Source organism: Carettochelys insculpta, chromosome 29 (assembly GCF_033958435.1).
Source record: "Carettochelys insculpta isolate YL-2023 chromosome 29, ASM3395843v1, whole genome shotgun sequence".
In the NCBI taxonomy this organism is placed as follows: Eukaryota; Metazoa; Chordata; order Testudines; family Carettochelyidae; genus Carettochelys; species Carettochelys insculpta.
Window position 1 is genome coordinate 7,943,642 of NC_134165.1, and position 15,886 is coordinate 7,959,527.

At 52.7% G+C, this 15,886-nt stretch overlaps 1 protein-coding gene across 4 annotated transcripts in view; it reads right to left on the minus strand.

The window, feature by feature from the left end:
* Nucleotides 1-4,193: 4,193 nt before the first annotated feature.
* Nucleotides 4,194-15,886, minus strand: part of MCOLN1 (mucolipin TRP cation channel 1) — a 31,073-nt gene continuing 19,380 nt past the window's right edge. For 2 of the 4 annotated variants that reach the window (XM_074979569.1, XM_074979570.1), the window contains exons 9-14: nucleotides 15,441-15,590; nucleotides 13,433-13,534; nucleotides 12,353-12,475; nucleotides 10,641-10,847; nucleotides 9,523-9,653; nucleotides 4,194-7,690 (exon numbers count right to left, since the gene is read on the minus strand). In XM_074979569.1, the coding sequence (XP_074835670.1) occupies nucleotides 7,654-7,690; nucleotides 9,523-9,653; nucleotides 10,641-10,847; nucleotides 12,353-12,475; nucleotides 13,433-13,534; nucleotides 15,441-15,590 (750 nt within the window). In that variant the 3' untranslated portion in view covers nucleotides 4,194-7,653. Of the gene's footprint in view, nucleotides 7,691-9,522; nucleotides 9,654-10,640; nucleotides 10,848-12,352; nucleotides 12,476-13,432; nucleotides 15,591-15,886 lie in introns of those variants that run through there. The other 2 variants (XM_074979571.1, XR_012642777.1) reach the window with 2 other exon arrangements.

A 15,886-nucleotide genomic window follows, 5' to 3' on the forward strand; every position in this document is an offset into this window, starting at 1 on the left:
GCCCCAGCAGCGCCCCCATCCCACTGCAAGCGCTCCCTTAGGTTCGCACACAATCCCCCCCCCGTGGCTCTTCTGCGGCCTCTCACCTGTCCCCGGCCACCACAGTTGCTGGCTCATGGTCCCTTTAAATGCTCCCTCCTTCGCTGCCGCCGTCCGGCGCACTCGGTGCGTCATTGGCAGCGCGACGGTGAGGTCATTGCCGCCAGTCAAGGGTGCACTAGCGTCGTCCCTTTTCCCCGCGCATGCGGCCGCCATGTTGGGAGAAGCCGTTGGGCAGTCGAAACGCGCCAGTCACTTTCCTACCGCGCAGTTCGATGACGTTCCAGACACATCACGGCCCCGCGGCCATCTTGAATGCGGCAGGAGAGGTCGAAGGTGGAAAGCGGCCTCGGGTCGCACAGAGCTTAAAGGGCAGGACGGGGCGCTGTGGAGGCAGCAGATTCTAGGGGAGAGGCCCAGCTCCAGCGCACCAGCTTCTCGGGGCGTCAGCCGGCTCTGCCGCTCGTGCCCCGGAGATACCGGCCTGCTGCCTAGAGGCCCTACTGGCAGTTGTTCGGGCGGGGCAGGACCGCGCCCCACTGCAGAGGAGGCAACGCACCAGTGGGGCTGCCCGGAGCAGCAGGTTGCGAACGCTTTTCTTGCTGCCCCTGGCTCGTCTCCCCGCTTCGCCAGTGTACCAGGCTCCTTACGCCAGACACCACAACTAGCTGGAGCGGTGCCAGCAGCCACGTGCAGCAGCACAGCCGTCCCAAATCCACATGTACCACAACCCCCTGCTCCTCCCCAGACAGCCGTGTGCGCATCGCAGGACTACATGAGCCCCTTCACTAGCATTACACACGGAATTCGTATGTAGCTGATTAGCCACCACCCTGCAACTCTGGAAGTGGTAGCTCAGAGAGCAGAGGCCCTCACTTCATAGCCAAGGAAGTGTCTTGTTCTGAGTGGGTTTGTGCCCCTGGCCACCTTGATGCCTGCCCCCCCCCCCCCCCAGCCTCCCACTCCCGGAACCTCCAGGAGGCCCAGGAACCCTCTCATACATCTTAACAAGAGCTAAAATCTGCTAGTTTTAAAAGGGGCTCTTGCTGTTTGAGGAACACAGAAGTTGCTTGGGTGATGGGTGGCTTTTTCACACCCAAGCACAAGAACATGAGTGCTACAGGGCTCAATCTCACATGGTAGTTTATTGTAGTTAGTCATGCAGGCTAGCTGTAAACATTTCCGCAGCAGCAGATAGCACTGCCATGATAACAGAGGGCTGAGGCATTGGCCTTTGCACAGTAGCTCAGGGCACTACTGAACATCCTAGCCCCACCCATGATTTTATATTCTAGAAAGGAAAAAGTTAGGTTAAACAAAGTCCCAACCCACTTCTCCCTGAAACCAAAATTGGAGCAGCAACAACTGCCTTCACACCCTCACCAACAACACAACCACTTCTCCAAGACTGTGTGTATTTGCCAATTACCAGTAATAATCTCTCTGCACTATTTCCACCCATTCTACAGCCTTAGTGTGGCCCACCACTGTAGGTAGAAGTGCAAGGGCTGCGTTAGCTTTTGCAGCCTAATCCACACCCAGACATCTTGCGATAGGTAAGAGAGGTCCATGGGCAGGTGCAGCCTGGCACAGCTGAAGGTTTCGCTGACTGGGCACAGTTTGTGTACTAATAATTACATTGCAGGACAGGCAGCCCTCCACCCCTCCACTGTGCCTGCCGAGAAACTGCATATGCTTATGTGAGAGGCAGTATTCTGGTCCTACGTTACCAGGAAAGCAGGTGAAAGGTCATAGTAAGTAACACCCAAAAACACAGTTCATATAAGTTGTTGAGAGATTTACAGAAAGGTCCATTCCCAACCAGGATAGTTCTGACAGGGACTTTTTCCACCAGCCTGCTGTGCTGAGTCTTTGAGCTTTTCTTCACTACCAGGAAAGCTAAAAATGTTCCTTAAAACAAAAGTTGATATTCCTCACAGCATATGATGCTGCTACAAGCTGGGAATTAAGAGGTGGAAAAAAGTCACACCAACTATTGTAGCAAAAAGCAGTCAAGTAGCACTTTAAAGACTAGCAAAACAGTTTATTAGGTGAGCTTTCGTGGGACAGACCCACTTCTTCAGACCATAGCCAGACCAGGACAGACCTATGGCTATGGTCTGAAGAAGTGGGTCTGTCCCACGAAAGCGCACCTAATAAACTATTTTGCCAGTCTTTAAAGTGCTACTTGACTGCTTTTTGTTTTGATAGTGTATAGACTAGCACGGCTTCCTCTCTGTTACTATTCAACTATTGTAGGGCTCACACTAAAGTCACAGATGAGCACCACCACTAATCCCTACAGAAAAGGGCTGCGTGAGCAAAACAATGCAGACAGCAGCAGGAAGCTAGGATCATTGTCTGTAGCCAGAGCACAAAAGAAAGATGCATCTCACCATTGTCTTCCCCCAGTACCACCTACCACCTCCTCACTGCTAAGATTCTTGTGATACACTCATTCTTTCAACAGTAAGAGAGCACAACCAGGCCAGAGACTGGGGAGTACAGTGGAAATACTTTTCCCAAAAGTTTATCCTCAGCCCAGAGTGAGCCCTATAGCAGGTCTAGGACAGGTGCTTCCTGTAGAGACTGGAACATGGACTGAGGCACAGTGGCTGCACGTGCTACCCAGAGCGTGGTGAAAGGGTTTGCCATAAGCTCATTACAGACATGGCCAGATTGCAGTATGTGGAGCCACTGAAAGGGCTGACTGCAAGGGGCTTGCTAGACACAGGGCCCACTTCCTTCCCCGCCTGCAGTAGCCCCTGCAGAAAGCAGGACAGTACAGTTTGCAGGAGGCAGTGGAGCAGGTTTTCAAGTGGAGCTTTCCAAGAGGAAGAGGGAACACTAATTGTGCTGCACTGTCACCACACCAGAGTCTAGAAGGAAATTGCTGCTTGTGTCACAAAACATGCCCATGTCCTGTCTCATCCAACAGCCTGTAAGACATCCCAAACAACATTAACAAACCCTTTGGACAGCTTCAGCAGCACAGACCTCTGCCAGCCAGAGAGGAGACACTGTGGGTAGCAGTCCCCAGGGCCTAAGCCAGCTATGCACCAGACATTTCAGTGAGAAGGATGAGACACTGTGGGTAGCAGTCCCCAGGGCCTAAGCCAGCTATGCACCAGACATTTCAGTGAGAAGGATGAGACACTGTGGGTAGCAGTCCCCAGGGCCTAAGCCAGCTATGCACCAGACATTTCAGTGAGAAGGATTAGACACAGCAATGGAAGGGCCAGTGGAGCTGTTCAAAGGTGCTCCAGTCAGCCTAATTTGCTTCCCAAAAACATAGCAGCAGTGAGATTATGCTCACACTGGGAAATTTCCTTCCCCGCAGTTCATGTCTGGCTCCCATGATACAGAGCACCAGCTTTTCACAGAGCTGGGACAGATCCACTGCAGCCCCGGGACACCAGAGTAGCACACAGCTGGCATTATGCTAGGACAGGGATTCCCAACCTATAGGTTGCCATTTATTTTTTCTAAGGGTTCCTGGCTGGGTAGCTGAGCTGCAGGTGGCTCTTAAAGGAACTGTTTGTACCTCCAGCCGCTGCCACCATTCACTCCTCCAGCTCTTGCCCTGCCACGCTGAAATGGAACTCAGTTTAATTGGTTTAACAGCCATCAGGAGGGATGTGGCTGTTAAACCAATTAAACTGAGCTTCATTTCAGCAAGACAGGGCAGGAAACTGCCCACGGTGCAGGAGAAGAGTAGGAGGGCTTGGGGGAGCCAGGCAGAGGCAGCGGCCCAGCAGGGGGCAGCAGCAGCACTTGTGAGAGATAGGTGGAAGGGTGGTTTGGGGCTGCGATGGGGGTTAAGCCTGGGGGTAGGGGAGGGGGGCGAATGAAGATTTATAAATTTCTTTCCCCAGGGGAGAACCTTCTCTCTCTCCCCCTCCCCCGTGACCATTTTCAACTGCCTTGGGGCACAAGGTCTTACTGAATTGTCAAAATGGGCTGCCATCGTGAAAAGGTGGGGAACCACTGTTCTAAGTCAAACAAAATAGGTACAAGTATCTTGGCCTTCTGCCAGTCAAGAGAAATGCCACACCTTAAGTTGGGGGTGGTGTGGTAGGGAGACACCTCACTTGAGATGCTGCACATATGGCGCTGATGGGCAGCCTATGGAAACCCACCTGCCTGCTGCAGTATGAGATGATTAGGGTTAAGGGAACAGTCTGATTGAAGCACAATTTATCATTGTAAACAGCCCTTGGGCATTAAAAGTTGAAGCCCAGGCCACCAACACCAGAGCTAGCTCCCAGCCACACTCACCTGCCACCCATGCAAACCCCTCTGCATTCAGCAACCTGAGGACCTGCTTGAACCTTGATCTTCCTCAATGCTGTTGGCATCACCAGCCTTAAAAGTCCTGGCTATGGAGAAGGGCTGCAGCCAGATCCCTGCAGGTTTAGGTTTACAATGACCCCAACACCACAATCCTGCAAAGCACAAGGAGGTGCCAGTTTTGACAGGGAGAAAGATTTAAATTTTAGTGCTATTGCCAGCCCACAACATAACCCTTTCCTGTCGAGTCCCAGGTGTTATGGACAGGGTTGTGCTTCCACAGGACATAAAGGCAGGACATTAAGTATGTCCCAAGAAAATCCAGCTGCTGCCTAATTTCTCTACAGATCTTGCCCAGCCCCAGAAACCATCCCTGTCTGAACAGGGCACAAGCTCCATTTGGTGTTGGGACTGGAGGGCTGGCCCACACTGCACACCATAGATCAGTCAGTGTCCAACACACTAGGCAGTTGGCAGACATGATGTTCTGGCACTGATTACAAAAAGCCAGGGTCTACAGCTCAAGCTGAACAATGATGCATGGGCGATGGGGCAAACCAACCCAAAGAAGATTTGGTCTCAGTACCCAGCTAGAGATTATGTGGGCCTTCCTCTGGGCCCACTCTCACTGTGCTTTCGGCTACACGGCCTTAAAAGGAACAGAGGCTCTGCCCCCACTCTCAGTAGACTTCCCCCCCCTCCCCCAGCTGTTAAGCAGTGTAGACAACAAGGCATGGCTTAACCCATGTCTACTCTACAAAAGAAATTTAACTGAAGATAAGCAACTCCAGCTAGAAGAATTGCATAGCTGGAGTTAACATATGTTAAGCGTGGTCCCATTGCAAGGAGTACCAGAACTGAGGAGAGCACCCTCAATGTTCCACTGAATGTGTCCCTACAAGACATGCTAAATCAAACCCCAAAAGATTGACCTCTGGAGTGCCAACCTTCACGTAAGTATAGAAGCACCATTAGGCAAGGAAAGGCACCTGAAGAGATGGGTATGCACTCAAGTACATACGCCACACAGCTCTGCACACCTAAGTGTACCTCTCTACTGGGGCTGCAATTTTTAGCGGGATCATATCCTGTTGCTGCAGCCCTTCCTCCACCGCAGAAAATGTTTCCAGCAGCAGGGAAAGGCCCTGCCTCCTCTGTCATAACACTCCCATGCATAGCTACACTGTGTAGACAGCATGCTTTTCACTGCGGCACTAGCTACACATGCAGGACACTACATCACCAGGGGTATGTGTAGTGTAGCCACAGTCCAAGAGACTCCATCGCATCAGATCATGCCTTTCTAGCTGCCTGTTTCATACCTGCAACTGTTAGAAGTCACACTAGAGCTGTCTGGAAAAGGGGGAGGTCTCCTAGTCCACTTTCCTTTGACAGCTTTGTGCTGGGGAGGGGCAGCTGCACTTCCTCATCACCAGTAACAGCAGAAGCCAAGCACACCAGGGAGGTGGGTTTTGCTGCAGCTTGTGGGGCTATTCACAGTGACTTGCACAGCAGCAGGGTGCTAGAGACCCTGGCAATGAAAGATTTAGAACAAGCAGCAGGCATTGGATAAGATTCAGAGTGGTTCTCGGGGGATGAATGTTGACTACACCCCTTTAAAGCCCAGGAAGAAGGTTCTGACTGATCCAGCCGAACAGGCCCTTAGCCAGCAGCGTTCCCCACACACACGCTAGTGCCCAGCTGTGAATAATGCATGGGAGATGCTGGCAACACCACCACAGTGATTCCTAAGAACACAGAATTTAAAACTGTGGTGTCCAACCAGTTCTAACCACATTATTCTGAAAATATATTTATCATTCAAGCCAACTAGCCATACTCAACTGGCCAAATACCCACATGTGGCGAGTGACTAGCAGGTTGGACGCTACTGACTTGCAGAGTATTAAAACCCCAAGGTGCCTGGCCAAGGGCACTGGGCCCAGTAAAGAACATCCCTTTCCCACAGCTATTTCCATCATCAGAAACCGAGGCTCCCCTCTCTTCTGTGTCAAAGGATTCTAGAGGTCTTAGAGATTAGTAGAATTGTGACATCAGAGAGCAAGAGCCACAGCCCCTGGAGGGAAAAAGGGATTGGGACAGAATCCAACACTTTTCTAGGCACCCCAGGTGGAAGAGTTCTGCGCAAGGCCCCAGCGTGCCCCACTCTCCTCAGGAAGCAAAAGCCATAACTACCCTCCCTCCCCCCTGCCAACACACACACACACACCTTCTGCTCCTCCAAGGAGACCTCCAGTAGGATCAGAGGAGAGTAGACTGTTTCTAAAGGTAACAAAATGTGACAAAAAATAAAAAGCCTGAAAGGCTTTTTAAATATCCTGAAGCAGCAGGAAGGGCTCAGCCCAGAGACCCCACATACTCCTTCCCAAGCAGGTCATGCTAGGGGGTGGCCTTAAAACATTTAAAAAAAACCTTCACAACTCAAGCCAACTTATCAAGAAACCAGGCTGCAAACTGCACCCAGCATAGCATAAGGGCATCTCTGCAGCTGTCAAAGCAGAGCTGAGACTAGAAAAAGCCTGCAAAGAGAGACAACAGTTCCCAGGACACAGGCTCTGGGATGGCACCAGTTCCCAACTGGGAGAGGAGGGATTAAGAGCACCATCTTCCCGGAACTCTTTGTCCCTTGCAGAGCTCAGCTTCCCCTGCCTCAGGGGGAAAAGGCTTCACTGTGGGAACTCCTTCCACTACACAAAGTCAACGTTGTCTGTTGTGCTCCGAGAATGGAAAGGGCAGGAGAGGATGCTGCTAAAGGGTGGCATTGCCATGGGGCAGAAATACTGGCATTTCTGCAGTGCCCATCTCATTCAGAGAGCCATGCAGAAATGGAGCATGTGAAAAGCCACAACCTCTTTCCTCGCAGCCAAGGTAGTGACAGTGGAGGGCTCAATCCATTTCTTCTTCCTTCAAACCTCTCCTCTACTTAACCCCCACCCCCAGAATTGTACAGCCTGGTGGAAAGCCTGAAAAGGTGCTACAGAAAAGCTGTGGCTCAAGGTTCCAGCCCATGTGGCCAGCGCAGGCTGTGTGGTGTCCAGCTGGTGCTATAGGGTAAGTTAGGCTGACTCAGTAGATCCAGGGTTGTTCTTGGTGTGCAGCGCTCACCCACGTCTCTGCTTGTGGCCCCCCACAGCGCCCTATTCCTGCTACCAGTCCTTAGGAGTCTAACTGGGGAGCAGCTGCCATTGGGTGTGGTCACTGGGCTGGTACTAGTCTCTTCCAGGCAGTCCCACCTACAGGCTCTGCTCCCCAGCAGAGGGCGCACTCATACACAGACCAGGCTCTCCAGAAGCAGCTGCTTTGTCAATTCACCACCAGGGTGTTGTCCTGCAGTGGAGCCCTGCAAGGTGAGCAGAAGAAACAGTTCAGTGCTACATCCCTCGCTGGTTTCACGTGCAGAGATAGGGCTGCCCCGAGGGGAGCACAGGGCATGGGGCAACCCCCTGAGGCCCAGACCCCACCTTCACTTTACTTCTTTCCCCAAGCTCCACCTCTGCCTCATTCCCAAAGCCCCTTCTCCCAAGCTACATGACCCAGGAGATTGCTTGGGGGATGGGGGGACAGGACTGGCATGGGACAGAAGTAGGGTACCCCTCCTCCCCTCTGCACTTATTATGGGACAGGAGCTGAAGCGACACATGCAGCAGCCTGCACAACTCCACCCATCATGACCCAGCCAGGGTGTTCCACTTCACCACCCTGGCTGCCCCGGGCCCCATGGTCCACCATGAATATGAGGGGGACCAGCATGTCCACAGGACAAGTGGGGGCAGCCACTGCAGGGCCACCCAAAGTTTCCAGAGCTGGTCACTCCAATATCTCTTTCTCAAGTGGTAACAGCAAAATGGGAGCTCATCATTATACAGATGTAATTGGGACTTTTTTTCTAGGACTCATCTTGAATAATATTCCATGATCTGCAAACTTTGCCATTTCTCTTAACACCTCTTCCAGATTGTTAACAGATGCTGAACACCACAGGACCTAATACAGAACCTTAGGGGATTCTACTGTTTAACACTCTACATTTAGAACAGTGACCATTTAATTAACACCATTGGCGTTCTTATTTAACCAGTGACTGATCCATGAGGCCACCCACCTTCCCTATTATCCAATATCAACTTAGCTCCCAGAAGAGCCTGTAGTGGGACCTTGCCAGTTGTTCTGTAAATCCAAGTACGCTATCCACTGGCTTGCTCTTATCCACATGCTTGGTGACCCCTCAGTCATGCCTCACTATTTACAAACATCATGTTGACTCTTCCTCAACCCACCATGTCTCTGTCTGATCATTCTGTTCTTTATCACTGCTTGCCAAAAGCAGAGGGTGGGGGATCCCAAGGGGGCCAAGCCCAATATGTATTCCACCTTGTGCCCACAGCCCGCAGGGGACATCAGCTGGAGGATCCTTCATGATGCAGTGAGCATGGGTGTGTACTTAGCACAGTTCATCCCTGTCCATGACACTTGTTCCTTTTGTGGCACAAGGGAGGCCCTGGCACATATCTATCTGGAGTGTGCCAGGTTACAGCCCTCTTCTGGCTCCTCCAGACCTCCTGTCAAGGTTCTGGTTGGACTTCTCCCCATACCTACTGAACACTGCACACCCCATGAAGTCACAGGACCCTATGACCTCCATGCCTGTCCGTTTCTTTTAGTTATCATCATCCCCATAATTATTTGGGTCGCTGAGCCCAGTGGAACCCCTCTCCTCAGTTGGGAGGGGTGCGGGGGGCGGGAATTTTATAGCTGAGGGCAGCCTTGTGCCCACCCACTTCTTGGTTCCTAATAGGGCCACTCTTTCCACCAACCTGTCCAGGACCAAAGTAAGGTTTACCGGCCAGGATCATCCTGGCTTACGTCAGTGACAGTTTAGTAACACGGCCACTTCATATTTCAGTTTCAGGGGGTCGAGGGAGAAGAGACAGGCTAGTCCTGGTTACTTACTATTGTTTAATCAATGTGTTCCAAAGCCCCTTCTACTGACTAGGGTACAATGTGTAGTTCACTTTCTGCTTTGCACATGGGGGGCAAGGAATGGTCCTTAATTCCTAACAGCCACCCTCAGGTCAGACCCTAGCGAGTGACTACAAATGTTCAGCTTGTCCTGTCCCTACAGCCTGCTGGGCCCTACCTAAGAGCATTTTGGCTCCCACCGTAGATACGTACTGCTCACAACAGCAGAAGACCGAGCAAGAGGAGGTGCTCCTACGGCGGAACTTGCCAGACCTTGGGCTGTCTTTGCACTCGGAAATGTATGCGTGGAGCTGAGTGATGGGCATGTCATCCTCACACTGGTGCTGGAGAAATGGGGAGAGTGAGTCAGCATGCTGCTTGCCCACCAAGCCTGGGCTGATAACTCTGCAAACAGCCTCCTACCTCCTTGAGGACGCTGGGAGGGGAAGACAATGAATGTTGCCTCTAATTTTATCCATCCATGTGCAAAATAAATTTTTCTGAATGCACCAATGTGCACATGTGCAAATGTGCACCATCAGCAGAAACAAAAACTTAGCTGTGTGCACCATGCTAATCAGCTGGGTGGCAGTGGATCTTTCCTGAGCAGCTACACAAGCACTCATATTACAGGGTACACTGGAACACTCGTAGCTGTGTGGGCATGCTGGAGTCTTCATCATGGCCCGAAATCCTGATGATCTCAGAGGCCAAGGATCCGATGGGCCAGAGATAATCCCCTCTGTTGACAGGCAGCCCTGTCATGTTCAAGTGCAGCCTACGGAAACACTGCCCTGTACTGAGTGTTCCAGGACTAGAAGGAAGAGTTCCACAGACTGAAGAGAAGGCTATAGCTCCCACAGAAAGGGCTTTCCTACTCAATGAGGGCAGGCTCCAGGGCCCTCACACCCTCCCCCACTGTCCTCAGGAGGGCTGCTATGCACTGCTAGACATGCTAGGATCAGAGGGGTCAATACTCAGTGGTAAAACTTTGGATTTAAATTGGTGGAGTCTGGGTCATGCTGGGAATAGGCAAGCTCAGGCATACAAGTGAGTATGGTCTCAAGCAAAACTGTTTCCAAAGCATGTCCTAGGGGATGCTTGCCAGTTGAAGCCAGGCCAAGGGAGGTCCTGCCCCAGGCGCCTGTCATTAAATCACCAAATCCACCACTGGCAACACTGACAGCCCATGGAGCTCACTGCTGAACGAATTCCCCAGCCAAGCTTTTCATGCTCTACCCCAAGATGGACCTGAGATAAGGTCCATTTCACACAGGTTGGACATAGCCCTCGGGCCTTGACCCTGCAAAGGCAGCACTCCCCAGACTGACCTTGATAGTCTCATAGGAGCCAGTGATGAGTGCAATGAAGAGGCTGAGAACCATGTAGATGAAGAGACTGATGAAGGTGTAGAGGTACAGCTGGCTGAAGAGCCACACCAGGTAGCTGTTCTGCTGCATCTCAGCGAAGGTCACAAACATGTCATCCCCATTGATGAGGGAGAAGAGGCACTCGGACACCATGGAGAGGGAGCGGAACTACACATGGGGTACAGAGAGCCAAGCCCCTGAGTACTGGTATGGCTGGGCAGAACCTGGAGTGGCAATGCATGACCAGCTGGGCTACCACCATGACACACCTTCCCCTCCTTACAGCACAGGATCCTATGCTCTATGCCAGGCACGTGGAACCTTTTAGGGGCTGGGGGCCACTGACCCACCAAAAAGGGGGCACAAAAGAGTGAGAAGCAAGTAAATCCACAAACTCACTGATGTGGCCTGAGGGACACCTCTCCCTCCTCAAGCCCCTCAGTTGCCAGCCCCATAGGCAGTGGGTGGAGAAGGGGAGCCTGAGGTTCAGGGCTTTCCCCAGGCTTCTGGGACCCCAAAGTAGGACCAAAAATGGGAGTTCAGGATTAAGTGTGTAGTAGGGGGCTACCAAGGAGCAGGTGTGGGCTGGGGTTTCAGGATTTCCCCCCGCAGTGCCTGGGACAGATGGGGAGAAAAACCTCTCCATGGAGCCATGAGCTGCTGTTCCCTCTGCTAGGGTAGGGAAATCAGGAGCAGTGGCAATACCCCTGCTGCTTCCTGCCCAGCACAGCCTGTGGGCCAGATCCAACCCTGCCTTGCCTGATCCAGCCCACAAGGCTCAGGGCTTCTCACCCCTGCCCTGCCACAGACCAGATGCAAGGAAGGGGAGCCCCTTCCTTCAGGGGCCAAATCCAGACAAGTCATCTGAGGGCTCCCCAGTCCTGCTCTATATGGCCATTAGCCACCAATCCCAGATGGGCACATAGAAAGGACTGAAAGCAGCAGGCTCCTGTAAGCTCCCATTTCCTGTTTGTCTCACTTCCTCCCACCCTTCTTCCCATCCACTGCTTGGCACTGCCTGACCAGGAGCAGAGACCCTGGCAGAGTTGAGCCAGGGCAAGCCAAGTCCCAGACCAGAGATTCTATTGTAGCAGCCTCATCTGCTCCAGGCTCTGTGTTGGATTCCTCAGTGCTGCTACCCACTGCTTAAGGACAGGCTGATGCCAGCTGCATGTTGGGGAAGTGCTGCTGTATCCCTTGCATTTTTGCTTCTACTGGGAGGTTCCTTAAGGATTCCGCACTCCCCTGCACTGAAGGGACTGGGTGGGGATCAAGACTGGCTTGGTTCCCCCCTAATGCAGAGCAGTGCTTGGAGAGGTCACTGACATTTTAACAGGCAGGGAGAGAGGCAGGGCTGAGCTACCACAACAGGAGACGCCAGGCCCCTAGCCCTGGCAGTAATTCAAACCAGAGATCCTGAAACCTTGGAATTCCACTCAAGAAAAGGCACAAGGCCAGTGCTCCAAGCCACACAGATCTGATCCCTCCCACACATGGTACAGTCCTCTCTGCAATGCTCCTAGGCAGACCTAGTTCCACCCCCACCCCTGGCTCCCCAGTACACGGCACAATCCCCTCAGGCCCCTACCTGCACTCATCAGTGCCCACAACACTCCCAGCCATGGCCTTGGTCTCCGCAGTCAAGCCCAACACAGCACAGTACCCCCCGGTACCTTGACATGGTATGGCCCCAGAACAATCCATCCACAGAAGCAGTAGCCCAGGTAAATGACTGCCACACAGCAGCAGAAGCGGATCACATTGGGAAGGGCGACCCTCATGGTCACAATGAGAATCTGGGGGAGACAGATGTGATCGTGAAATGGTAGTAGCACAGGGACTCTTCCTCAGGATGCTCAGAGTCAGCAGGAGATGCCTGGCTTCTTGGGAAAGGGGACACAAAGATGGCACAGGGCTGAGATCTGTCACCACAGAGGTGAGAGGGGAGCAACAATACTGCGGGGGCTGCAGGAAGGGCTGGGAGAAAAGGGGGTAGATGCAGAGACCTGCAGACAGTTAGCAATGCCACAACTACTCTGCGCTGCATGTTCAGAGGCATCCAGTCTTGGAGCAGGGAGGCATGAGGATTGCCAGAGCCCTGCAAGAACAGAACCAGTGCCCAGGCCAGCAGTGTTCCTCCAGAGGAAAGGTTCAGGGAACTGAGTGTGCACAGCTGGGAAAGCCCAGTGTCCGCTGGTGCAAAGGCTGTTCCCAGGAATAGGAGGGACATGTCAACCTGGGAGCAGGGGGTATTTAGGTGACCAAGGGAGAGAAGCAGGTGCAATAATGTAACATATCAGGGCAATGAAGCAGAGTATCAGGGTGTGAGATCAGGCTGCTGAATAATTCTCCAAGGCAGAGCTGGGAGCTCCATTCTTTTGGAGGATTTGTGTTGAGTAGACAGAATATTCATTAGTTTTCCACTTCACTGCTCCACTGTTTGCTGTGAGCAAGGCTAGAATATCTGGGGATTGTGGGTCAGCACTGAGGGGCACTGTCAGAGCTGCGGGGTAGCGGAACCCCACCTAGAACAGCAGGAGCATGGCTGCAGATCAGGACTGAGGGGCATCAGCAGAGCTGTCTGAGATGAGCCAGGGGTAGGAAGATGCAGTGGCACGCTGCAGGTCAGGCCCGAGGGGCAAAGTCTGCCCAGGCCTCCACTTTGAGCTGAGTAGCCCAGGCAGCATTGCTACTCCCTGGGACAGAGCTCTCTCACTATGCACTGCATGTGTCTGCACACAGGCACCACTCACATTGTACTTCTGGAAGAAGCTGAGGTAGCGGATAACACCGACCCAGACTAGGAGCGTGGATGTGCCCAGGAGGATGCTGCATACATCATAGCTTGCGAAGTTCTACAGAGAGACAGACACATCAGGTGGTCCCTGCCCCTCACAGCAAACATGGGCCTCCCATCATTAACAAGAACTTCAGTGCTTCATGTCCCAGGCTACCTGCCACTCCCCACCATCCTATGCAGGGTTGTGATGGGTTCTCCATCAAGGGTAAATCTTAATTCAAGCTTGGATCTTATTCAAAGGGCTCTGCTCTGGTGAAATCTTCTGGCCGTCTCAAACCAGATGATCACGAAGGTCCCACCCAGGGAGCAGAACACAGCTGAAAGCTACCAGCAGGTGGACAAGTGACCAGGGAAGCCCCAGTATAAGATGCTACAGGCAGCATGCAGCCCACTACACGTTTGGGACAGGATGGACTGGAAGAGGGAGGCCTCCAGCAGGTAAATGCCCTGCGGCATCTAGAGTAGTGACACTGGGCAGCTCAGTGATGTCTGTGGCAGCATGGCACTTTGTGCTCTCAGGGGCCAGCGATGTGAGGGAAAAGCAACAAGACCAGCCAGAGGGGAGAGCAGGAAGCTGACGATGCCCAAGCCTGGCTTCAGGACAAAAGCAGCAGCCTGTCTGTCCTAACCAGGGCAGGAGTCTCCTTTGGGGTGAGCCTAGGGCCAGGAAGTGTTGGGTTCAGGATCAGCCGAGGGTTGGCTAGAATACTGGCATGGTTTCCCAAAGGAAGAGAGAGTGAGCCACTTGGTCCCTTTGAAATTGGACAAAAACCTGGCATGGTGATCTAGTGCCCATTATACAAAATAGCTGAGCATTTCCCCTATTTCATCTTCTGCTGTCCCTGCAATGTACCACCCCTTTTCCCCAGTTCCTCTCTGCTTGCCCTTGTAGCTGTAATGAAGTACAGGACCCCTATATCCCTCTTTACTTCTCTGCTGTCCCTAGGACCCTTTTGCTCAGCCCTGCTGTCCCGAGGGTTGGATTCTCTACATCTGTTATGATCTGTGCTGGGGAAGAAGCTGTACACTGGAGGGGCATCATTGCTCAGGGTCTGGTACAGATCTGTGCAGACCAGAGCAACACTAAACACTCAATCATCCTCAGTAGCGGAGATCACTCCCACACTGCAAACCATGGGAAGAGCAGAAGTACGTCTCTCATATACAGCTACTGAGCCACCCAGCCACAGAACGGGTCCTTTCCTGTCCTCTCTTCTGGGGTGGGAATGAACCAGGCCAATGGTGCCTCAAGCTCCGCAGGAGGCTAGGGTGCCACAGGATCACCGTACTTACCTGACACACAGCTCTGAACTAGGAGGGAACTGACCCAAGGCAGGCATGGTTTGGCAGCACTAGGCTCAGAGCTCCATCCCCAGCAAGCTGCTGCCAATTCTTAATTCCAGATTGGATGTTTTTCCTAAGGGCTCTGCTCTGGGGAAGTTCTCTGGCCTGTGTCAGAACAAATGGTCATAATGTCCCTTCCGCCACTGGAATCCATGAATCCGTTACAACCAGAGGAACAGGGCTGCTTCCCTGGTTTGTGACTCACTCCCTCTGAGAGGCCTTCTGATGTTGTGTAGCTGGTTCTTCTAGTTCCTCAGTCCAAATCCCCTCAGACTGCAGCTATTAAAAGCTCTGGCAGGGGCAAAAGGTGCATTCCCAGAGAACCAGCACCTCTCTTTCTTCCTCTGGCCTGTCTGAAAAACATCCTTGCCCCTAAGCCTCCCACAGAGGAATCCCAGGACCCCAGCTGTAAGAGAACAGCAGTCACCTGCCAGGAGCAAATGTATGGCCTTCCAGGGGCCATGCACTCTCCTGCCAGAACAGAACCCTGGCCCTGGCCTCATCTCCAGGTTGGAGAGAAGAGAGGTTTTGCCACAGATTCTCTGGGAAGATTCCCCAACACGGCCCCAAGGGAGAAAGGAGACAGCACACACACAGGAATGGATGCCTGGCCTCACCTTTGACTCAATTCCGATCTTCATAATGGTCCCAGACACTGTCAGGATATCACTCACCACCAGCAGGATGTACCAGCCATTCACAAACTCCATGCGGTCTGACAGGCAGACCTCCTGATTGTAGCGTCTCTGGAAGAAATGGCCCAACTCCTGCAAGCAGGATGGACAGAGGTGAGACAGGAGTCTGAGGTGCACCCCCGAAAGGATATCTGGTTTGGATCATGGCTGCTGGGCAGAGAAGGGAATAGCAGGGCCCCATCCCCAAGAATGTTCACACTTGCAGAAGGAGGAATAGACCAAGCCAAACTCCAAGCTCTACCCAATGCTCCAGGAGTGTGAGATTGTCACCCAGCTCAAAATAAATTCCGACTTGCCTTTGACCAGGTCAGATTCTCTCACTTCACTGGTCTGATGCCCTGCCCACTTGCCGGGACAATCAGCTGACA